Raw genomic sequence first — 25,894 nt, 5'->3', positions numbered from 1 at the left:
AATTTGGCAGACATGTCCATCAACTCTACTATAAACTCTGATAAACTTTCAGATTGTTTCTGTCTACGGGTCCTAATTTGATATTCTAATTGATAATTGAAATCTCTGGGGGTAAAGTGATCTAAAAACTCTAATTTAAAATGAGACCAGTTATTTAAGTATGGTTTTCTGGCACGAAACCATTTAAGAGCAACATCAGTCAATAGAACTGGTAATGCTGAGAGACATTGTTCATCTGTAAAACCTTTCACCGGTTTTAACTCTTCGATGCGTGTTAAAAATTCTATCGGGCAGGTCTTTCCGTTAAATGTTAAGTTAAGCTTCGAGAAGTCAAAACGCTTGTTCACATAGTAATTACTCACAGTTTGATGAGACAAGTGGCTATGATCGTTCCTAGACATGGTCGGTGTATCATGATCTAAAGTTATCATGTGGTCGGGGTCAACGGACACATTTTCAGGTTTATCATCCATTTTTGCTGATATTGTATATAACAAAAATGTATATAAGCCTCAAAATAAACTACGCTTATTAACTTATTGCGAGCACACTTAAATTAGCTATGCTAAAACAAACATCTTAGTATCTAGGCATACAATAAAAAAAATAAGTTACAAGAATACAATACACCTTAAAATATTACAAAAAATACAAATTAAGACAAGAACGAGAACAATTAAAATATTTATTTACCAATACTATGAGAATCAACACAACTAGGTTCCCAAATAAAAATCAGTCCCTGTTCGGGGCTGCCAAATGTAACAGAGATTATTATTAAAAATTAATTTATTAAATTTCTAAAGTTTTATACAAATTTTATTTATTAAAGAGGAAAAAAAAATATGACAATTTATAATAGGTATCGCCCCTTTGTTCTTGTCTTAATTTTATATGTCATATATATAGATACAATGATCAAAAATAAACAAACTTATAGTACCTGGGCCACATGGCCACACACTAGGTTATAAAAAAAATAAAGTCCAAATTATCACAAAATTTGTTAAAATAGAGAATAAGCTAGGCACATGTCGAATATCTAACTAATTCCACAGGCCGAAAACTGCATTCCATCACACCAATTCCGGGATGGAATCCGATATAAAACGTAACATGTACGATCCAAAATGAAATTTACGGGAAAATCCTCATGATAAATGCTCAAATGAGGCGTTAAATGATAACAATCTAGGATCAACGATCTAGGATCAACGATCTAGGATCAACGGCTGTAACAAGGAAATGTTAGGTTAAAATTTTCATTCATTTTCTTGTTGGAAAATTCAATGTTCTAATGGCGAAATTGGGTAGAAAAATGAACACTTACCGCTAAAAGCGCCGTGTCCTACCACTCTATAGCCCTCTGGCCCATAAATATGTATTATACTTATTTAGTTTAACTTTCACATTTTTAAAAATTAATAATTGACGAGCAAATGTTTGCGTGTCTATGTAGGAAGAAAAAGTGAACCTTCAAAATGGCCACCGAAAGATGCCAACTTCATTCGGTAAACGAGCTGTCAAAAATGTTACTAGTTTTTTTTTTCCAATATGAAAGAAGGTTTGACAGATCGTTGAATTACATTCCCAAACGTCACGCCTTAGAAACGTCATGGTGAAGTTTGGGACACTGACATATGACGTATAAAAGGTCTACTAACAGATTTCAGGTTATGTTAATAAAAATTTGCGATCTAAATAAAGGATGTAACGGGACCGCTAAGGTACACGTTACAGGGTCCAGAATGCGTGTGCCCGTTTTTGTTTTAGTAACCCCCTAGAACTCATGTGACATTATTTTTGAATGAGCATGGCTTATTAAAGATGAGATCGAGGAGAAAGGTGCATCTTGCAACCTTACTCTTTGATGTGTTCAAAAAATGGTAAGCCACCATACATTTATGAGAAACTAGGAAGAGCATATGAAGGTAGGGATAATTTTAGAAGCACACGCGTAATTCTCAGTGTCCCCCGTCTATCTATTATCCATTATATGCCTCAATAGCTCAACGGTTATAGGAGTGGACTGAATTCCGAAAGGTCGGCGGTTCAAACCCCAGCCGTTGCACTATTGTCGTACCCACTCCTAGCACAAGCTTTACGCTTAGTTGGAGGGGAAAGGGGAATGTTAGTCATGATTAAAATGGCTAATATTAAAAAAAATGCTTATAAAAGGAGCGACTCGTCAATTGCCACATTTTGCTCAGGTAGGTATAAAGAGCTAAATTTTTGATTGAGATGTTCAATCACCGGCATGACTTTGTGGAGTTTGTTGGTATGTGCGGGCAAGGAGGTGTTGTCTTCAAAGTGCAGATATCTTTTTAGAAGCAAGAAGCGGTTGTAGCCCATGAGCTCCCCGAAATTCCCAACTCTTAGCTCTTCCAATTTGGGATACCAGTATTCTCGCTCACAATTGACCACAACGAGCGATTGCAGCATAATAATACCAAAAAACGTCCAGATCTCGTCTTCTGAGGTGTCTTTCCACCGACTTAATCTGGAGCTGGGTTTTGAGGCATTGTTAAGCTGCAATTGGCGTCCATACCTGTTGGTTTCGCGGACAATGAGAGCAATAATATTGGTATCCCAAATTTTCTCAAATATCTCCAAAGGAGTTAGCCCAGAGATATCAAATGTTGGGCCAGAAGGCCCGATAAACTCTTCGAAGTTATCTGGATTGCTCCGCCAATCAAAGTTGATAAGGTGTTCGGACTCCGTCAGAGTCCGAAGACGAACGTCGTTCTCAACGTCAAGCTGGTGTACCGCTTCCGCAAGGCCGTCCGTCGGGAATTCGAACACGTTCCGCTGCCGCACTGAATGTCTTCGTCAATGTCGCTTCCAACGTTGACGTCAATTTCCTCATCGACATCACTGTCGACTCCTGCAATTATATATTTTTTTATTTACATAATAGAGGGCACATAAAACAATCAAATTTTAAATTTTGTAACTAACCCATCTCGTATGATGCGGCACTTCTTCCGGAACCTGGCATTGCCGAAGTGGTAGACTCTGAAACAATTTAAAAATGTTAGTTCAATGTCCATAACCACTTCAAAAAAACTTAAAAATATAATACTAACCAGGTGTAAATCCCACGAATTCTATCTCCACCGCCACAGGGTTAACAGGCGCCTCCAATGCCGGAATTATCCCTGTGGACGGTGTGAAGAGTAACTTTCTTTTCCTGTCAATAACAAAAAAGTAAACATGTATTTTGTTTCTCTAAAAAGTGTGACTCGTCCGACTGTGTCGATCATGAAATCTTGCTCTCCAAGTTAGAACATCAAGTTTATTGAAATATTAGTGGCAGAAAAGTATCCAAAAAGAAAATATTAACGGTACAGATTCTTCTGGCGCTTTTCCTTACTAATGGGTGTGCCCCAGGTCTCGATACCAATACCTCTTTTATTTTTAATTTATTTATATGATCTTTCTTACTAATATAAATACTAATATTAATATAATATATTATTAATTATTATATAACTATATTATTATTATAATAAATTATTGTTTAATGCAAGAAAACACTTACTTTGGTTGAGGCGGCGTTCCAGATTCTGGACGAGGTGGGTGAGGTTGAGGTGACTCTGGATCTTGATCTTTCGGGATGCCTTAAAATAATAATAGTCATAAGTCTTACGACTTTTGTGTTAAACGAAGCACAATAATTAACTTTCTTACCTAACAAATCCGGCTTTATGGGTGACATATGGATGGATGGAGGCGTGCCCTCAATGAATTCTTGGTTGTCGGCCTCGGCCGTTTCTGGAAGAAAGTACAATGTAAAGTACTGCGTGAGTTAAAGCAAAATATAATTTCAGTCTATCCGTCATAGGCTCGGAAACAGTTATGAGGAAAGAAATTGTAACTGCCTTAGTCTTTTCTGAAATAAAGCCATGCCAGCCACAGCTTCCGTTTCTGGGTTTAAGAAGTCAATGATAATTTACTAATATGAATGATGAATGATATGATAATCTATAAAATAAAAAAGTTTAGAACAGACCATGATGAACACATTCCCATGGTTGGGGAAGTTTGGCAGGTGGGGTAAGCGGCACGCCAGGTAACAGCGGGCAGGGCAACCATGGCTTTGTGTCCGCTATACCCTTGCCCTTCCCCTTCCCCTTCCCTTTTCCTTTTCCCTTCCTGAAAGAAAAACATTGTTCAAAAATAAAGCTTAGTTAGGCTATATTTAAATGTCACCGGAAAATAATACGAACCGTAAATTGATCAACTTTCTAGTTAGTATAAGCTATTTTAAGGGTTTGAAATTTTTGAATTATTGTTATTATTTTCAATCCCTTAAAAAAATCTGTTTATCATCTGACTAGGAAGTTAATCAACTTACGGTTACGTATTATTTTCTGGTGACATAGACTTATACAAAAGTCTTACTTTGACTCCGGAGCGTCGGGTAGCCTGAAGTGCCCCACTTCCTTCAGGTCTTTCATATTAGACAACCTTGTGCGCTCCTCCAGGGACAACTTGGCGACTGCCTTTTTGTAGAGCGTGCGCCCTGCCCGCGCACGCTTAAGGTCATCCGCCAAGCTGAAAAAATATATAAAATTCGATAAAAATGCCGTGTGTTCAATATTTAAAGCATTTTTGTGTTGATTTTACCGTTTTGATGTCCCTGGCTCCGAGCTAGGTGGCAAACTTAGACCTGAAGTACTGGGCGTGGGCTCTGCACTTGCGGCTTCCGAACTGAACACAAAAGTTGCTCTATAAGAACCGCAAAAAAAATCCAACAACCCTTTTGAGTTCAAAGGCATGCTAAAGAAACTTAAAAAGTTAACCCTTCTTCTCGTGCATTTCGTTCTAAAGTTAATTCAAAAAATCTAAAGTTAATTATTATTATTTTCAATAAATAAGCTTGAAACATGGAGTACAAAATTGAACTAGGCAACTATTACTAGCCGAGGCCTCGCTGGGAACGGAAATATCGTTTTTTTTTAAATATAAATAAGTTTTTAAGTAAATGCAAAGATTAAAAAATTATAAGGGTCAAAATTTCTCAAAATTGGACTCAAGGGGAGTCACAAAAAAACCAAAATATATAATTTGTACATACTCATTGGGATAGGTCAGCTTCCGGGCACTTGCTGGTTTCTTCGGCGGCATTTCCAAGCTGTAAACCAGTCGCACCATCACCACTTCGGTTGCGCTGAACACTGGGCTTGCATATTTTATTTTCATTTTTGCTTTTTTTTTGGGAAGGCCGTTAATTTGGATACAAGCCTCACTAATTTTTTTTTTGCTCCTTCAATAATTTTTTTTATTATTGCAGAAGGTAGGAGTACAAAGTTTAAAGTTTTCTTAATTAATTTCTAATATTCAAACTAGGCTAAAATTATAACTTAACTAGGCTAAAATTATTTGTAGCCAGAATTTTCCTTATGGAATAATTACTTGGCTTGCATATTTTACTTTCTTTTTTTTTGGGGAACAATATGGTTGTCCGTTTATTTGGGTACAAGCCTCACTCATTTGTAGCCAGGATTTTCCTTATGGAGTAATTACTTGGCTTGCATATTTTACTTTTTCTCTTTTTTTGGGGAACAATATGGTTGTCCGTTAATTTGGATACAAGCCTCACTCATTTGTAGCCAGGATTTTCCTTATGGAATAATTACTTGGCTTGCATATTTTACTTTTTCTTTTTTTTTGGGGAACAATATGGTTGTCCGTTAATTTGGGTACAAGCCGCCAGACGAGAGAGAAAAAAAAAAGGGTACAAGCCTCACTCATTTGTAGCCAGGATTTTCCTTATGGAATAATTACTTGGCTTGCATATTTTACTTTTTCTGTTTTTTATATATAACTGTATAACTGTACCTACTTATCTCAATTTTGATTTGATTGTGGATTGGAAATTTAACAAAAAATATGTTCAATTATACGAGTATCTGTGCATTCTTGGAGATCAATTCTATTTTCAAGCGCGTGGCTTCCCACTTCGTAACGATCATAGCGGAGTTTGAATCCGTTTGGGCGCGTTTCGAGATCGCTCAACTCAAGTGGGAGGTCGATGCACGGGTTCAACAAATTTTGGGGTCCTGGGGGGTCGGGGAGGTCCGATACTTGTGAATTTTGACAGTTGTCTATGAATTTTTTTTGAAAAAAGGGGGTCTGGCAAAGTGGGCCGACGTCACACACGTACACGAGTCGCACCATGAAAATCTAGGTCGATTGAAATTTTCCACGCTGTAACCACGTGTTTTCTTAAATTTCGCGGTACCTTTTCTGGTGATCCAGGCGTCCGATCTCCGAGCGGATTTCACTTATCGCTTGGTCTCCTTCCGGGCTCCTAGCTGGTGTTAGTGGCTTCCTCCTGCACGTTGGGCTGCGGTAATATAAGCGTTCAAAGTTCGTTGCAGGTGAAGCTGCAAACGATAATCCTGGTGAATCACGACACTATGAGACACTGCACAAAAAATCACACGCGCAGCACTACAACTCCCGAAGTTATTAATTATTATTTATTGGGAGTGTGCGAGCTTCATGACCTGCCACTAAACTGCAACTTTGATTTTAATGTTATGTAACTGTCTAATTCTTATACATGTATTTTATTTATTAATGAACCTCTCTGTGAATGAAGGCCCTGACAGCTGGTATAAATTCGGAAAAATCGAGCTAGATTTCGGACCAGTCTGTCTCACAGTAATGGCCTGGCGCTGTCTATTGGTGGGGATGGGTATTTTCGATTTCGTTGCAGTTATAAATTTTTAGTTCTATGTAATGAGTTTCATTTTTTTGGTTCCATAATTCATCTCGTGCGTCCATCGGCCACATGGTGTGGTGGCGTGACGGTTGGTTAAATAAAATTCCAGATTCACTATCCACCAATTTTATAATTCATTATATACGCGGATACAACGAAATACTTATTACAAGATATTATGCACGACAACTTATGGAAGATACTAGACTTAATCGATAACGTGCGGCCGCGAGCATGCGTGGAATATTACTGTCTCTGGGGCGCGGGGTCGCAGCTCACTGTCTGAATAGCAATTTTGCTTCGACGCCGCAGCGCGCGCGTCTGCTCCTGCAGTTAGTTTTTGTGAAGTTGAGTATCATGTACAGATTATTTTTTTACATTAGCGTAGTCATGATTCATAGTTAGTTTAATTGATACGATAATTAGTTTCAGAAAACAAATTGAGGTTCAATTCTTGCAAAGGTTGCCGTGCTTGATTTCTTGCCTTGGTTATTGAGTAGGTGGAGACGTTGGGAAACAGGTACAGTACTATACATACATATTAATGTCTGTAGTTATTGTGATGTCCTCCTATCACTGGGTAAGTGCTGGGGATAATAGTATGGATAACATTATAATAATTACGCGGCAATGGATAACATGTTTCTTAAAAAATAATTGGATGCCATGTATGAAGAAAAGTATAGAACTTATCATAAATATTGTAATTTTCTTCCTCACCGTTGCTGCGGCCGTCCGGCCCGTGGCATCGTTTTGCGTGGGCGACTGGACGGATTGCGTCCGGACGTATCTTTGGTCATACGCTCGGCACAAGAGCGCCAGATTAATCATAAAGGGGGTACAACCCGCCAACCACCCATGGCCCCACCAACCTCGCGGTTATATGGGCCGAAACGCGGGAGGGCGCCCGTTCGGTACTTCCTTTCCCGGGGCGCCTGCTTGACTCCCTACAAATTATTTTCTCTTTTACCTCCTTGTCCCTATCAGTCACTCTCCCCTTTCTGGGGCAGACGGCACAAACACAGCGGATTCCCGTCGCCGATCGTGGTGTCTCCTGTTCTCCACTTCCTCTCTAGTATTCGCGAGTTCATCGTCCATGCTGTTGTCGCTCCCCTCCTCGATGCTAGTAGAGTCCTCCTCGTCGGCACGCTCCTGGATTTCCTCCCCTCCGCGTCTCCCTCTTTGACCTCGCCGCTGCACTTCCGAGCAGCTCCTTCGCTTGTGCCACGCGTGCGCGAGCTCCCGCAGTCCTCGAAAGTTCACCTCCGAAGAGACCAGGTCCCGGTAGTACACCGGACCCGCCTCCGCATGCACCATCCCATTCAGCATCTTGCTCCGGAGATCCTCGTACAAACTGCTTTCCCACAGAACGTTGTGCGCATCCTCATCACTCTCGCCACATTCACACAAGCTACTCGCACACAGCCGAAACCCATGTAGGTTAGTTTTTATGGGTGAGTTCATATTTGAGTTGACTCGCAAGTTGTAGTCGTAGTCAAGTTTCAACTTAGACAACACAACAACAACAAGTTTAAAACTTTAGGATGTTCAAGTTTATTACGTGTTTGCCAGCTTAATTTCTGTACTGACTGTTGGTTTGAGCAGTAAAACATTGGCCTGCAGCCCGCTTGCAGCAATGCAAGAGCTTTCGAGGAATTAGCAAAATGTGTGTTTATTAAGAATTTGTGATAGATAAAGAACTTTTAGGCCGAAGCATGGGAGAGCTCGAGTTCCAACGCAAATTAACAGAAGGCTCTAGAACAATCCTGGCGGAAAGAGAACGTGCAGACGAGGAAAGTGCGGGTGCCTTAGATCCTTCTCATTTTTTATTTCACAATTTTAAGTGGCCCCACTGTACTATAACATGCTATGCCCAGTTAAAACCCTACTGGTTTTTAAAAAAAAAAAAAAAAATATTAGCCTTGCTTATCATGACTAATACTCCCCCTCTCCCCTCTAATTAAGCGTAAAGCTTGTGCCAGGAGTGGGTACGACAATAGTGCAACGGTTTTGAACCGCCGACCTTTCGGATTTCAGTAGCTTTTACTAAGCTATTACTCTGATCGCGAGCAATTTACTGCTATCCATTGAGGAGTTATGTTCTCCATCTCCGAAGATATTCATCAGATCTTCACCAAATTTATATGGGACCAACTGCAAAGTATACCCTTTCAAACAAAAAAACGTATTTCCAAATCGGTCCAGGCGTCTTAAGAGTAATCGGGTATATACATAAAATTTAAAAAAAAAAAAAAAGATTGAGAACCTCCTCCTTTTTTCGAAGTCGGTCAAAAAGATGTAGCTCTTCCTAATGATGTACTTTCAGTTTAGGTTAGGTACTCGGCATTAACTGGATTTTCCACAAGTTTGTGAAATCTGTTTATTAAAGCAGCAGCCATCTTATAATCTGCCATCATGTGTGCAGAAGCTTCATTAAAAAATGTGTTCCTAAACAGTTTATAATCATGCTTAAAACTGCCATTAATTCATGGCATTCCATAACCCATCTACAAAGAGTCACACATCTACTTTTGCTGACTTGTAGGGTTGTGAGTAGTCTATTTCCTTGAGCTCTGGTTTCAGGTTCATGTACTCTGTAACCAAGAGCTTCTAAGTTTGAAACAGTCCCTATAAAGCCAAGGTCCAAAATAAATCATTTCTTCGGAAGTATTGATGCAAACTGCCATTGCTAGAAACTAAAAAGTTCATAATTTCTGCATCTGTTTGAGTTGCAGCAAAAGGTCCAAACGCGTCAACAATATGGCCATCACAACAGACTACTATAAATGGTTTTGTTAAATTGTGGTGCTAATGAATACTGTATGTCATTTTTTGATATTTATAATTAGAACTTTTTGGTATACTAAGATAGGTACCATCACACTGTACAATAGCCCACCTATCAAATATATTAGACTGAGGATTTCCGAACAACTTTTCAGTTATAATTGTATTCTTTTCCGTTATCTGTTGTCGAGATATTTTATTTTTAACCCCCGACCCAAAAAGAGGGGTGTTATAAGTTTGACGTGTGTATCTGTGTGTCTGTGTATCTGTCTGTGGCATCGTAGCGCCTAAACGAATGAACTGATTTTAATTTAGTTTTTTTTGTTTGAAAGGTGGCTTGATCGAGAGTGTTCTTAGCTATAATTCAAGAAAATCAGTTCAGCCGTTTGAAAGTTATCAGCTCTTTTCTAGTTACTGTAACCTTCACTTGTCGGGGGTGTTATAAATTTTTAATTTACACTTGTGATATGTGCACTTATCGGAATAGATAACTATGGGGTTTTTTAGAGACAAGCAATGACGTTCTATATGATCAGAAACGAAACGAAAATAAACGAAGTCAACTCGGTGGCAGTTTCGTCGAACCAATAGCAAGTGCAATGCTTAGAAATTAAATTATAAATAGAAAAGTTGTGATACGTTAGGGGAAGGGAGGGCAAGAAGGGTCCGTTAAGAAAGGTGGTGGAGGCGTTACGAGTGCTATGTGCACTAAATATTGAGATATCAACGCCGCTCTCCGCCAGAGTCTGTTTTATCCACCTACTTATTGTTTGCGACGTTACCATCTCAAAAGGTTTCTTATAGCTTAAGAACAAATTAGTAGTACCCTCTGTTCGTAACTTTGATGTTGCCTGAAGATAATCTTCTAGGGTCTTTGCTGGGTATATGCTTGGGTTGTTAACGAAATAGGGTAAAAAAACTTTAGTAGGCACGTGCGAACGTTGGCCGCTCGGAAAAAGAATGAGGGAGCGACCCGTCCACACGGTCACACGGTGGGGATGGACGGTGAACAAATTAAAAAGAATGGATAGATCGATTACAAATCGATGCTCTAAACGTGCGAATGATGCCTGTAGGCTAAAAGGACTACCTTGTTAATTGTATCTGAAAGATGAAGCGACGAACATATAATCTATCTCATACCCATTTAATTTTGCGACGAAGCCACCATCAGCCGGAGATCTCCGATATTTGGGATAGCCATCTTCTCCTGTCTGTGTTCCCTTTAATAATGCGCGAGGGTATTTTTTAGAGCATGAGCTATCGACCATGCAGGGTGAATTCCTATTAAGACCTCCGCAAGGTCCGTGAATCATTGTGGTCGTTACGATTTCGTACGATTTTCTGGAATGTTTGTTTGGCGTCCCTCCCAGGTAGGCGAATCTTTCATGCTATGCAGGGTTATTTTTCATCCGACAAAGCTGAACCCGCTATGGAGCGTAAATGTCTCAAGAACTGCGATGGCTTGCAGTCGCCAAGGGCCTCATCTGAGATCAACTGCCAGACTCATTCTTCCTCAGACATGGATAAACGTCGTATTAGCTCTTCCTTTAGTCGAGTATATCTTTGACCAACAGGGGGAGGCTGTGTGATTTTATCCTCAACCTCCTGAGAATACTTCTGGTCCAAATGACCTAAGACATAACTATATTTTGCGCTGCCAGAGAAATTTCAAATTTTGAATCACCAAATGTAGAAACTGTTTCCAGAAGTGCTTTAGCTTGTTCTTCCAATTCCATAACTTTACGTACCTTAGACGAACGAACTCATGCTAGAAATGTATGGGTCTGTGCTATACATAAGAGCGTGCAGTTCTCATTCGTCGATGATCGGGAGCACTTTCTCGCATGGTGTAAGCAGAAAGATTTGTAATCTTTGTTCCTCGCTTTGGGCATCTTCTGAAAGCTGTCCCAGTGGTGAGAAAGAATGATATTTTATAATATTTTGTCCATGAATTAGAACTTTATGCACAGAAGAAGGCATGTAGTACCACCCACATTCTCTTGTACATAAAATTCTGCGGTTGCTCTTGCATAATCCCCAAAGTTTGAATCTATTGATTTTCCGCTAGAAAGTGTCTGCAAAATAATGTAAAATCTCTTGATAAGTTCTTCTTTATTTCCAGTTATAGTAGCAGCACATGCATATTTAGCAAAAATTCTTCTAACTGTGTTTCATCATTGGAATTTCCGCTTCCTTGACGGGAAGTGTCTAAAGGGCCCCACACATTAACAGTTCCTCCTGCAGTATTTAGTCCTATCGGGCGGCCTGCCGACAAAAACTACATAGCCCACTCACTAAAGCGATATTTACCTGCCGGCCATGGACGGGTACTGGGCTTTGAGTCCACACTAGCAGGCGGTAGACGACAGTTACCAACCGCCGCAACGCTTGTCGGCAAAAGTCGTACCGGCTCGGGATCTACACACTAGCAGACGACGGTCGACAGTTCATACCGCAGCCGCGCGCAGTTGTCAACAACAGTTTTTCGGAGGGTATTACAATTTTTTTTTTTTTATAAAAGAATATTAGACATGCTAATCATGACTAATACTCCCCTTTCCCCTCCAATTAAGCGTAAAGCTTGTGCCAGGAGTGGGTACGACAATAGTGCAACGGGGGTGGGGTTTGAACCGCCGACCTTTCGGAATTCAGTCCGCTCTTCAACCGTTGAGCTATCGAGGCTATATTATGGTTTGATAATACTCTAATAAATTATCGTAAGGCCTCATATCTTTCAGTCGCTTATTATGTTAACAATCGTCCTTCACCTTCCATAAACACGGGAAGCTTCTATATAACTCTATGAACGTAGATACAAATTGAGGTTTGTTATGCATTTTAGAAAAAATATTGCAATGTTGAAAATTATTCTCAGTTTTTTTTTTTGAATTTCTTTTTTTTCTGTTTCTTATCTTCTTCAGTGCGCGCTGACAATTTATTGAACTGTAAATGGTTCGATATGTTTAAAATGCACTCCATAAATCGTATCCAACAATGGAGTGTCGACAAGCCAAATCTATAGGTATCCTGCCTGTCAAGTTTATTTTGTTCATTTTTAACCCCCGACCCAAAAAGATGGGTGTTATAAGTTTGACGTGTGTATCTGTTTATCAGTCTGTGGCACCTTAGCGCCTAAACTAATGAACAGATTTTAATTTAGTTTTTTTGTTTGAAAGGTGGCTTGATCGAGAGTGTTCTTAGCTATAATCCAAGAAAATCAGCCGTTTGAAAGTTATCAGCTCTTTTCTAGTTACTGTAACCTTCACTTGTCGGGGGTGATATAAATTTTTAATTTACACTTGTCACTGGCCTTACTAGTAACTAGGCATATTGTACACATAGATGGAGATGGAGTATCTGTCAACACTTGTGCAACCTTCCCGTCTATCATTGTCAAACTCATATTGTGTTTCACCGAAATGGTTAAATGTTCAGATATAACTACTTGACTAGGTTGTAGCAAAGAAACACTCTCTATTCCTGAAATAACTTCCCTTGTTTTTGCCGGGGTTTCTTTAGCAAATTCAGTAGATATTGGACGACAAAAGCATTTAGATGATGTAGTTTTTTCCCATATCACTATTATTTTGAGATTCGACTAATTTTTTAGGAACCAAAGAAGCAATAAATAAATTACTATCTGAAATAAGTTATCCCGATGATCCATCACACCCCCATTTCACATAATGTCATTTCAAAGGTGTTTAAAACATCAAGTGAGTCTATTTTAAAAAAATTTACCGTGTGGTCGAAACGATCCTGAAGTTTGACACTTGCTTTTGTATCGGAAACCTATCCCGTTAGGATAAAATTGAGTTTTAGCTGCAAATATTTTTTTGTAGGATGGAAGTACGTTGCAGTTTTTCCCATCTAAAATATTTTTTAGTAGTTGGTAACCATCCCTTGATATGTTTAAATCATTATACATAGTTAAAGCTTCATCTTCTGAAAAATTTAATAGTTTGTCTGTCATTATTTATCCATGTCAACAAACTATTCTTCAATTCTGGTGACCAATACCTCAATGTGGTGGAGGAAACACCCAAGCTAGAGTATAATCCCACGGCCGGCTGAACGCATTTATGAATAGCGCCTGAGAATCCTGCGCGTCTATAGAAATATACTCCGAGACCACCTTTGACTGAGCTGTAGCGAACAAATCTATCTGGGGAACCCCCCATTTCGAGAAAACTTTTTCCACTATTTCGTTGTCGAGGTGCCAGTCTGGGAGGCGTTTCCCTCTGGAAAGGCAATCGGCGATCGTGTTGAACCGACCCGGCAAGTAAAAGGCCTGAAGAGTCACCCTCAGATCTGCAGCTAGAGCCAACAGATCCCTTGTCGCCTCCAACAGCAGCACCGATCTGGTCCCTCCTTGATTTCTGATATACGAAACGACAGTCCTGTTGTCCGACTGTATCATCACCGCTCTTCCTTTTACGCAGTCCTTGAACTCTGAGAGGGCAATGTAGACTGTAAAAAGTTCTTTCTTGTTTATCTGTTAGTTCAATCGGCTGCCTTTCCACAGGCCCGAGCGGCAAAAGTTCCCCAGCTGGACACCCCAGCCCCCATCGGAGGCGTCGGTGGTGATAAACACAGTCGGTTCCTGAGCAAAAAGGTGCCCGGATTTCTTACATTTTGCACCCACCACGTGCAGTCGTCTAGTGCGTTCGCGGGCAATCTGACCATCATGCGAGGCCGATCCTCTGTGAGCTTTCGACTTGCCCTTTGCAACCGCCTGGTGTTCAAACGACCCATTGGAGTTACCAGCGATGCAAACCCCAGTTGTCCTATTAGGGACATACCGGACTGCCAAGACCACTTGCCCCGTGCTTGAATCACCCCTATCTCTCTTAGCAGTCTCACTTCTCCGGCCATGCGAGCCGAGAACTCTGTTGCAAATGCCCTTACCAAAACCAGACTGTTCAGGGGGACAGATGGTGGCTTCTTTACAAACGGTATTGCGTACCCCGATATCACCCTTACCACTGGTGCCGGAGCACCCAGCCTCTCCCATTCCGGTAGAAATTCCTTTAACTGTCCCCCCCCCGGAAATAGTCAATATTTTCGGCCCCTTCGATCTTGTCCGTCCGTCCGCTTGCCCGGCTTATTACCTGCGAGACGCTGTCTCGTCTGAATCCCAGCGGACGTGGGCTTACGTCCCACCGTCCGCGGAGAGGAAGACTGGTACGAGCCCGCATTTGCCCGCGTCCGCCAGGTGGGTTGCCTTGCCCTCGCAGCCCTAGAAGTAGCCGTGAGCTTCCGAAATGCATCTCTCCCCCCTTCCTTTCTTTCTGGCCATTTCCCAAACCGTGATGGGAAAATCCGACTCACCCCCCGTTATCTATTATAAATGCCGATAGCGCCTTTTTCTCGAACAAATGAGATTCTGAAGGGGGAATCTGCTGGAGCGCCATGTTGAGAGCCTCATTTTTCGCTCTGAAGACCTTTCGTCTTATCTCAATGGCCTCCGCCCGATGCGCACAGACAAACTGGAGCAAGTTATCTGACACCACCCTGAATGGCGATTCCTCCGCCAGTACTTTGTGGATCTCTTCCGCTGCCGCAGGGCAATTCTTTACGGCCCTCTTCAAATCTCCCGCTAGCGCATTCCTTTGGAGCAACATTCATCAACATTTGTGTCGTCTAGTATAGAAACCAGCCAGATCCAAAAAGGTCAATTTTACAATAAATTACTTTTTTTCTCTATAACAGTTACAACTGACATACCATTTTACACATTTAAGTAAAATTATTTTCAGATTTTAGAATACTGTTGGATTGTCCGTAATTTGCTGCCATATATTTATAAAATAATAATAATAATAAATCTTTTTATTCAGCCAAAACAAACACAGACACAAACAGGTAGGGCGCCATAGTCCCTGGGGAACTAAGGAGCCGATCAATGTCCATGCTCCCTGGCTCCCCAAGACCCAGGCACCCACTTCTTAGAACTAGGCTTAATCTATCTCGGCTGAACGGGGCGCTGCCTCAGCTTGTTGCTGCAGTCAGTGGACTGCCGCGCTGATTTTCGGGCATGGCCTCCGGTGAGATTACGGGCCGATCGGGAGCGCGACCAAACCGTGTTTATTTATATTGATGATAGCCGAGTTTCCTGCTGGTGCTCTTTTGGTAGGAAAGCGATACCAAACCAATACATCTAGGCTTTAACGAATTAAATCTCTATCTATTTAATACATTCTATTGAATATTTTACTTTATATCTAATATGCCTATCTATCTAGCTACCTAACTATCTACTTATCTTTCTACCTATCTATATAACTACATAATTATCTATCTATTTAGAAGTCGCTTAGCGTTTTCCTGTAAAATTTGAATACATTTAGACGTAAGAAAATGTTGTGTTACTCTTACAATTGTTTTTGTCTTTCTAATAAAATACCGGAGTCTACCCGCATGTGGTATTACCTCGGTTAGTATTTGTAGGCCTTGGTGTTGTCTCTGGTTGTCCGTGGTGCTTGGTTGGTCGGTGGTGGTGGCCGCCGGTTCTGTTGAGGCGGATAGCGACCTTTCGACCCACCCTGTTTGGTCGTTCGTTGATTTTGCACCCGGGGTGGGCCCCGCCAGTTTCCCTGTTGTGCGAATCTTCTTGTAGTAGAAGGCGCAGATGTATCCTTGCGCTTTATTTGTAATCCGGATCTTTCAGCTGTTTTTGACGCTTTTATTTTATCTCCTAAGTCAGCCCCAAAAAGATAGGAATCCCTCTTCACATCCGTGACCATATACAAAAACTTTATGTCCAGAGATGCTGTCACCAGTTTTCTCCTTCTTTTTGTGTCTTCATAATGGAGGTCTAGAAAAATTTGGCTGGCATCTGAAATTTTCTTGAGCATTTCCGTTTTACTCAAGTCTTCTTTGATAACCGTGGTGGCTAAATACGTCAGTTCCGAGATGCCTCGGCCAAGTTGGTTTTGCGCCTTTTCCATTAGTTTGTCGCGACTTCTAGCCGACTCGCTTAGAACGTGCGTAATCTCTGGGTTTAACATGGGTGCTTTAGCTAGGCGAAAGTTGTCAGGTATTAAATATTTCTCGTTGATCTGCTTCTTTTGCTCTTTGGTAAGGCCGTCCACCAACACACGCTGCTAACGTTTGGCTATTTCTTCGGGTATTGCAGGGCCAAAAACTGTTCGAAAAAAAAACTTGTCTGTCATTATTTATCCATGTTAACAAACTATTCTTCAATTCTGGTGACAAGTACCTTAATATTTCTACGATATTTGCTTGTGTCGTTTCGCCGATCGACCTCAATGCTTGCAAGAGAGAAAAACCAATTTGATCAATTCCAGAATCTCTGATCAGTTTTGCTGCCTTCCTTGCCTAATAAAGGAATTTCCACTTAAATGGAACTTACAGGCTATGCTATAAATTACAGGTTCGGTTCGTCCCTTCCATGAAAGAAATTCAAATATGCCATAACCAAACCATTTTGGCTTGTATATGTTTGATATACCAGAACCTGAAGATTTTGATTCCGCGATTTTCTTCTTTTCTCTTCGATAATGAGCCAAAATAATTTTCCATTTTCTCATTATCTCAATCGAGTCACAATTGAAACTTTGAGCCAACTATTGAGTGGCGTCGTGTTTTTTGTTTCTATTTTTATAATCATTGTGACTGGAATCCCGTAGTAGACGATAAATTTCAATCGCTTGAATAAATTTTATAATTTTATCATTCGTCCAATCCATACTTAACTTAATTAAACAATGTGCGCGTACACATAAATGTTTTCGCTCTTTATTATAGCAAATTAAGCTTTTAGTTCCTTGTATAAAATGAAAAGTAACCCCTGAAAGGAACATTTTTTTCTAAAGAACGAATGAATCGGTCAAGTGAGAAGAAAGTTATTACATTTTTGATTTATTTGGGGTGACTTTGATCAAGATAATAAAAATACTTTTTCAAGAATCAACTTCGTTCATTATATTTTACTTTAACTTATAAACAAATAAAACTTCTAGAAAGATAAAACAAACATTTAAATATTAATCAAAGCTTTTTTGAGATCTGCAGTTTTCATTGTAGTATTATTATATTAAAAAAAAAAAACATGTACTTATTAGGTAAAAGTGTGTATTAGGTACAGTACCTGGACATTCATAGAATAAAATCCTTTTCTGTTTATGTAGTACTGAGCTGCATCACCGCCATATTTCTTTATTTTAATATGAGTACAGTCAATGCAGCCTAGCACAGAAGGAAAATTCCTAATTTCTTGAAATTCTTGAATAACTTTTTGTTGTTCTTAAAATCAGACATTATCTTTGTACGGGTCTCGTACACTAGCTGTTGCTGGGTTGGTTGGAATGAAAATCTTCAGGGAAAATTCTCTGCACTATTTATTCTTCATTGTAGGTACCGCTACTTCTTAGTTCTTATTAGAGAGAACTGGTTGAGAGCTGTCGGAGAACTGTGTCACTGTCGGCATACAATTTCTGCCCGGTATTTATACGAAAAGTCAGTAAAAAATGTAGGCCCTCTGATTGGCTCAATTTTGTAGCCAATCAGAGTACATTAAAATCGACCAATCACGATTAAGTGGGCTTAGAAGGCGGTCCTTAGAAACAGGTGTCTTTTTGCTTCCGGGCTGTACCGTTGGTAGAGCTGCGGCCTGTTTCTGAGAACCGCCGAGGAGCCACGACAAAACTATTTTATTTCTTGCTCTACCGGTTCTCTCTTTCTATCGTATCTACATTGTATCTACCTGTCCTTATCTAAAAACATGTGATATCAATTTACAACTGTTTTACATGAGATCGTTAAAACTAAATACTTAAGCTATCTTATGCTATTCACACACATATCACATATTGTTCGTTTTCGCATATCGTCCCGCACATTATGCTACACATATAATTACAGTGTCCGTTTTCACATATCGTCCCGCACAATCTTAACCTATAATCCTTGAATATTGTTAGCTATTCCAGCTAACACTGAAGACCCGATAGGCAGATCTATATTTCAGGATCGCAGGAAGGAACAATAAAACTAGTTATCTTCAGCGGAGTGTGTCCGTTCAATGGTTTATTTTCAAGTGAGAGTTCTTATATTTGACAATTGACCATAGATTAACTTAGGCCCAATATACATTACGTCGCAAATAGGACAGGAATGCACTATCAACTTTACTGTAAACAAATTCCCCTTCTTCTACAGGTTTTGGTAGAAAAGATACAATATCATTGTAATCTACTTCAGAAATGTCATCTTTAATTCTTTTGAATTTTTGTCTGTTTGCTGGAGTGTCAGGGATGTTCTCGTTGTCTACATTTGCAGCTCTGACTTGAAATAGACCAGGTTCAATTGTTCGAGTTTCTATTTCTTGGTGATCGGATTCTGCTGTGTCATCACTCTGTTTATGCCCTTGATTATGACTTGGCTGGTCTGCAGATTGGGACGTTTCATCTCGCGTTGCAATACTTTTGCCGGTAGCTACATCCAAACGTATTTTTTTTCTTGCAGGGTGGTTTGAAGTGTTTCTGATATGTAGGTACGTGCGAGTGCAATGAAACGACCGTATGCCTCCGAAGCTAGTTTATTACTGGCTACCGTGATCCGAGTGCAATCGGATATACATCATCCCTCCAACATTAGTTTGGGAACCTGGGAACAATTTATCAAACCTACTTGTCATTAATCTAAATACACAATACAACATTTTATACCTACTTAAAATAATGATTATAATTTTCAGGCTTTCTAGGCCTTTTTGCCCGATCGGCCGGACTGTTGCCCGCACTATTAGGATTACTCGATTTATCATCATCAACGTTTAGCGCATCCTTACAACGTTCAGCCGGTCGGGTTTCGCCGTCCTTCACATCCTCCGCGCTCTCCGCACTAGGTTCCTATCGTTATCAGCAACGTTCACTACACTGGGTACATTCTCGTCCGTTGCTACCTGCACTTCCTCCTCTTTCACCACAGTGGCCGGCGGGGGAGACGGAGGGCTGTGTGTGCGACGGAGAACCCGGTGGCTGTGTTGACGGCTGTGATGGTTGCGCGGTGCTCGGTAGTGAGTCATGCGGCATTCCTTATCTTGATTCCTTCAAAAAATTGTTAATTGCTTATTTTACGCCACAGAAATCGTGCACTGTTAACGATGATGATGAAGATATGCCAAAGAGGAAGCCAAAAAAAGTTATAACACCGGTAAAGAATCGTCTGTTCGTTGAAGGAAGTTCTGATGAAGAAAAAGAAAACTACACAGTTCACGACAGTTGCAGTTCACGTGGATCAAACTTTATTGAAGATGACAGAGAACAGCGATGGTGAACAGAAAACAGAATTCATCGAAATAGATATAATGTTATTTTATTCTTGAGTGAATTCGGGAAATGAAACCAAGACTTAATTGCGTTTCTATACAATTACAGAAATTACATTTAAAGCCTTTATTTACGGTTTAAACAAATCTTTTCTAATTATAAAAACAAAAACTACGTTAACTTCTTCTTCTTTTATTCTCTATGGCTCTTTGTACTGCGGCTTTGTATTCCGCAAATGTCGATTCAGTGAAGAAAACAACGTGGTAATTGCTTGATGGTTTTTGGATTCCTTTCTTGAGAGACTTTTCCTATCCTTTGTTAGACCTAGACATCACAAGACATATACAATGTATTAGTACAAATCATAGCGGTATAAATATTGGGGGGTTAGTATTATTTAGTATACTTTTTTTTTTAGTTTATTTTGCGGCCCTGGATAACAGTCCTTTAAGGCCTTTCAAAAATTTACAAATACTAAAAATACAAAATTGCTTATAATTAATTAGTCTAACGTTTTTACAATTTATTTATAGTATTGCATATATAATTAAAAATAGACTTAAAATATGACGTTTTACACAACAAGTCCTTTACATGGCGGGGAAAATCAATGTTTTGTTTTTGTTCCATATTTATAGTGTTTAGATCACTGGTTAATATAAGTCTTTGTATGCCAAAAGCTGGACATTTGAGTATCATATGATTAACATCAGCCTCCTCATATTCACAATAGTTGCATTTTTTACTGTTTAGTATTTTTATTTTATTCAGGTGTGTTGGCACCAGACAGTGACCAAATCTCAGTCTATTAGCAGAGCTATTTGCATTAGGTCTTTGTATTGTAGTAGATACACCTGTGTTTAACAGGCATAGGTCATGTTCATCAAAAATTTCAAACAATGTTTTGCCTCTTGAATTTGTACAATTGCACCCAAAAGCAATATGATGCGCGTTAAAATCTCCTGAGACTATACAAGGTTTTGGTAAGCTAGCAATACTATTTTTAAGTTTATTAATTCTACAATAATTGTTATTTTTATTTTTAGGTGGACAATAAACACATAGAATCGACACGGAACCAATATTAGTTTCTAGAGAAATCGCTATGGACTGGACATCTTGATAAAATTGTGTTGGCAATATTCTGTATTTTAATGTATTTTTTAATAAAATGCCTACTCCACCATGTTCATTATTTGCATTTTTTTCCTACAAAATTATATCCTGAAAATCTAATAGGATTATGTACTTGTATTTTTTTTTGCCAGGTCCATAATATTACCACAATCTTATGTCACTCGCCCTCGTGAATTACAAGAACCGTATTTAAGAATCTTGTGTGAGATCCAAGAATGTTTGCGAGTAATTATGACATTTATGTGGACCACCTTACGCGATCCTTATGCGCCTATGTATAATGTCATTTGTAATCTTATATATTTTTTTACCTATCCTCTGTTTACGTGTTTTTTACAGTTTGATGGAGAGGATCGAATATGTCGGCCATGTTTTCTACGAGCTCAGCGTTATGCTGCCAATACTCAGTCTACAGAAGACGTACCAGACCAATCTGGAGAAAATACATCAGGTCAACCTGCTCAATTGATCCAAGACGTACCAATGGAAGTAGTTATTGAGGAAAATCCTGTACTAGGACAACCTAATGTTGTTGATCAAGAAGTACAAGTTAACAGACCACAGTTGATAGAGATACCTGGATATAAGCGAGCGCCATTCAATTCGCAATTATGTGTTTTTGCTGATTGCATCAATACTGATTTACAAAGAATCCACATCGACGTAAGGGCTACAGTTCTTCAAGAAAAATGTTTTTATCTCCCAAGAGGGACACGTGTTTGTCAACAGCACTCAGAGTTGCTATGGCAAAGTATCGATACAAGTACACGCAGCGTATTTAATACTTTTTCAGCCGTACAAGTTAAAGACATGATGGATATTTTACGGACACGTAAGGTTTTTTTAGATTTTGAAAAACTAACTTCAATAAATAATGACGTTTTTCATTATTACATAGGCTTTTCAAAAGAAAAATTCTTACAAATCCTTCAAAGAACACCAAATATCATGCAGCGGTTCAGGAAAAAACCAAAAACAAGTCTTGCGACTTTTCTTGCCAAACTACATACTGGAGAGTCCAATGAAAGGCTATCTACCATATTTAATATGACCAGAAAGACTTTTGAAAAGACGATGCGGCTGGTGAGGCAAGATTTAATAACAGAATTTGTGCCACAGCATTTGGGCTACGACCATATAACACGTGAAGAAGTTATATCCCGATGTCTATCCATTCCAAATGAACTATTTGGAAATCCTGATGCCCCGTTACGTGATCGTAGAGCCATAATTATTTTAGATGGCACGTATATTTATTTGCAAAAAAGTAGTAATTATTATTTTCAAAGAAAATCCTATAGTCTCCACAAATTCCGCCACCTAGTGAAACCATTTTTACTAGTTTGCCCTGATGGTCATATAATTGACGTATGTGGATTATACGAAGCCACTAAATCGGATGCAGCTATTTTATCAGATATAATGAAAAGCCCAGAGGATCCTTTCCATTGGTTCTTCCATGAAGATGATGTGTTGATATTAGATAGAGGCTTCAGAGACTGTATTGAAGAAGTGGAGACCTGTGGGTACCGTGCATATATGCCCGCTACAAAAGATGATGCAGAACACCAGCTAAGTGTTCAAAAAGCCAATGAGTCTAGAAAAGTCACCATGTGTCGCTGGGTCGTAGAAACAATAAACGGTAGATTAAAAAATCAATTTCGTCAATTACGATCCCAAAACTTTAATGTAGCTGCAAGACACTTGTTTGAAGAGATAAAAATTGCGTCGGCACTACTGAATGCATTTGGTGCACCTTTAACCGATCACCGATTAGTTCATGACATAATAAGTAGAATATCAAGAAGTGATAATAATCGGAATTCGCTTAGTGAATATGTATTGCACAATAATCTTAATAGAAGACGAGCTCACTTTCAGCCTATAAATGCTGCGATTCCTGATGGCGATGAGTTTCCGGTTTTAAGTGCCGACGACCTAATAATATACGCATTGGGTACGTACCAAATTCAACAAGCACGCAGTTATTATGGAGAGCATATTAAAAACGGATCGTATTTAATAGAAATATATAAAGAACCTCATTTGGAAGACTTAAGGAGGCAAAATCCTGAATATTGTGACCCTTGGCTGCTGAGAGGCAAAATACAATCGCGTCATGTTTCGCGTAGAATATATTATGTAGGTATATATTTTAATAGAACGAGGGCGTCAAGGCATGGACGCAATAAGAGGCCACTATTGCTCCTGCATTGTGGGGAAAAGGACCCTAGGTTGTTGTTCCCACATTATGGCCATAATATGGTATTTAGGGTGGGGGCGATATCAAGAAAACCTTCACCCTCCAGCGCAGTTTTTAGATTTAATAATAAGGCACGATTTAGAAAATGAAGAATTCGAAGAAACATGAAGCGCTCGTCAAAATAGTTTCGTACCTGTTGTTTCGTTCGCGTCACTTTTATTGGTCTTGTATAAGTAAAGAACTTCGAGTATTTTTGTTTTTTAATTAATATTCTATCAATAACGCCACAAACAAAGTAGTATTAATAATTGTCTAAATGAGAATTATGTCTTTATATTGAAGAAAAAGCTCCCATAATTCTACAACTTCAACAACAGATATTCCAGCTCCGATATCACTTTCGGCAAAATTCTTTTTTGATTCTTTATTACTATTTATTACCCTATACGTTAGCAACAATTACATTAGTGGTCGCTGAAAAAAAAAATCATGCCAAGGCCCATACAAAATTACCCAAACCCTTTTCTGTCTTTGTCTGTGTAATTTGCTTAGGCTGTGAGTATGTAGTTTGGTTTTTTGATATGTCTGAGGGCTCTGAGGCTTTGGGAGTGGAGGGAAACTCGCACTACTTATTTGAGCTACTTTTGAGTAGGTTTCTTTTTTGTTCCTCTCCATTCTCGCTGCCTTTACAGGACACGTTTTTGATATTGCAAGATGCGCACCCCCACAATTGCTGCACTTCAGTGTATCTGTCGTGCAGTCCTTGTAATGGTGCTCGCCAGCGCACCGTGAGCATATTTGCTGATTTTTACAAATTTTCCCATAATGGTTAAATTTCATACATTTAAAACATTGCATCAAAGGAGGAACATAAGTGAAAACTTTGTATCTCCAGTTGTCCAAATAAATATACTGCGGTAGACTAGTACCGCTGAAAATTACACTGATAGTGGACAGAGGAATTAGCTCCTCTCCCACTTTTTTCAAAAATCTCTTTACACCTATTACTTCACTTTCCGAGGAGAGTTTATTGAATAGTTCCTGATTGCTAGATTCTTTTGGAATAAACCTAACCACCCCCACCCTTTCCACAGAGGACGCCGGGATGAACGCTCGAAGTTTATGAACTGAAAGGCACTCGTGCTTCAAAAAGTCATTAGCCGCTGTCGCTTATTTGAAGCATAATTTTAGTAGCGTTTATGCGCCTACTTTCACTTACACCTTTTACTTGTTTAAAATATTTGGATACCACCAGGGGATTTTTGTTTTCTAGTTTGATATCTTCTGTGCTTTCTACGTATACAGGGAATTCTGAATTGGTACTAGTATCGCCGTACGCCCGGCGATACCCTGGTTTTGTAAATGGTTTGTATTTTGCACCATCACTTTCAGAGGGTTTCTCCTTTTGCATTTTCTTCCTCTTTTTGCCCGCTGCTGGCTCTAAATCACCGCCGTCACTATCTGACGGCATTGTACCACAGTTTAACGAAAACTATTTACAAAATGTACTATTTACACTCAAGAACTATATTTTTTAACAATTTTCAATTAAAAAGCGCACTTTGCCTTTCCCGCCAAAAACGCAAGTCCTAGTAATATTTGACAAGCTAAGTCCACAGACTGACAGCCTTCAGGATATGTCTTTTATGCACCAAAGACAAAGTAATAAATAAAGGAAAGCACTGAATAGGTGTCCATCGGTAAAGTGGTTTTCTTTACATAGATAATAATACATATTAGGCTTATCTTTTTTTCTTTTTTGTCAGCCCTAGCACAGACTACGGTCTATTTGGGCTGCAAAATTCCAAACACCAGTCTGTTTTTTATCTAGTGCTTTGGTCTATATAAAATGGTGAAAAATGTTTCTCTTTAAATTAAGTCTATTACTAAATAAATAAATAAAATAAATATTATAGATGAAAACAAAACAAAACAAAATTGATGAAAACTCTTACCTTTTAGTAAAGTTTAATGTACAGAAGGGAGAAAAATACTTGGAAAAGTACTGGATATTGAGTTAAATAGTTTTAAGGTAAAGTTTTTACGTTACAAAGGTGCTGGAAAATTTGCATGGCCGATTAATGATGGCATATGTTCAATTTATAAAACGGATATTTAAAATGCATGGACAATTTGGTACAATGCATTAGTGATACCCACTTGGAAATAATCCTCTAAGTTAACCTAACAATGTACTTCATAATAAAAGTTTACCTCATGTTGCATCATTGGCTTATGGTATTGAGCACGGAAAATAAGCCTTACAAAAAAAAATTTCATTTGAAAATTTTTTATTTCACAATTTTCAGTGGCCCCACTGTACTATAATATGCTATACCCAGTTAAAACCCTACTGTTTACTAAGCTATCACACTGATCGCGAGCAATTTGCTCTTATCCATTGAGGAGTCCTGTTCTCCATCTCCAAAGATATTCATTTGTGTTGACAAAAAAAAAAACCAATTCTAGATCAATTAACCAAAATCGTACTATCAAATACAAGCTCCACGTAACGGGTAGAACCGAGTGTATTTTTGGGATTTGGACGGGAGAAAATAAACTGTTACATAAGGTATTGTATTAATCTGTGTATATTGTCACTCTATAGTAATATCCTAATGTCAACGTCTTGTCATGTGAATTGCGAATAAAGTCGAATCCAAAAGCATCCATCTTTTATTACAACTATACCAATGAAATATGGTGCCAGAACAGGGATCATAATAAAGAAAAACA

At 39.1% G+C, this 25,894-nt stretch overlaps 2 protein-coding genes across 2 annotated transcripts; both read right to left on the bottom strand.

Moving 5' to 3' along the window:
- Nucleotides 1-1,748: 1,748 nt before the first annotated feature.
- On the bottom strand, nt 1,749-8,546 carry LOC123878647. The gene is made up of 11 exons (XM_045925961.1): nt 7,921-8,546; nt 6,248-7,654; nt 5,081-5,137; nt 4,630-4,713; nt 4,405-4,557; nt 4,013-4,155; nt 3,691-3,774; nt 3,542-3,620; nt 3,087-3,190; nt 2,959-3,015; nt 1,749-2,884 (listed from the first exon to the last, which is right to left on the bottom strand). Exons 3-11 carry the CDS (start codon nt 5,128-5,130, stop codon nt 2,721-2,723), a joined length of 918 nt encoding a protein of 305 aa, XP_045781917.1. The 5' UTR covers nt 5,131-5,137; nt 6,248-7,654; nt 7,921-8,546; the 3' UTR covers nt 1,749-2,720.
- A 12,818-nt stretch (nt 8,547-21,364) lies between these two features.
- On the bottom strand, nt 21,365-24,881 carry LOC123878414. Its single transcript, XM_045925596.1, is given in 3 exon segments — nt 21,365-21,388; nt 23,672-24,338; nt 24,340-24,881. Coding segments are annotated over 3 exon segments (981 nt in total). The 5' UTR covers nt 24,630-24,881.
- Nucleotides 24,882-25,894: the final 1,013 nt, after the last annotated feature.

Source organism: Maniola jurtina, chromosome 26 (genome assembly GCF_905333055.1).
Source record: "Maniola jurtina chromosome 26, ilManJurt1.1, whole genome shotgun sequence".
NCBI lineage: Eukaryota > Metazoa > Arthropoda > Insecta > Lepidoptera > Nymphalidae > Maniola > Maniola jurtina.
The sequence above is the reverse complement of the archived record's forward strand: the minus strand, read 5'-3'. Positions and strand labels throughout refer to the sequence as shown.

Excerpts from the sequence above, each read along its gene's own strand:
- LOC123878647 (XM_045925961.1), bottom strand. The coding sequence starts at position 5,130 with ATGCCGCCGAAGAAACCAGCAAGTGCCCGGAAGCTGACCTATCCCAAT. Across the intron at positions 4,558-4,629 it reads GAGCCAGGGACATCAAAACG|CTTGGCGGATGACCTTAAGC; the intron begins GTAAAATCAACA and ends ATATTTTTTCAG. Across the intron at positions 3,191-3,541 it reads GGAACGCCGCCTCAACCAAA|GAAAAGAAAGTTACTCTTCA; the intron begins GTAAGTGTTTTC and ends TGTTATTGACAG.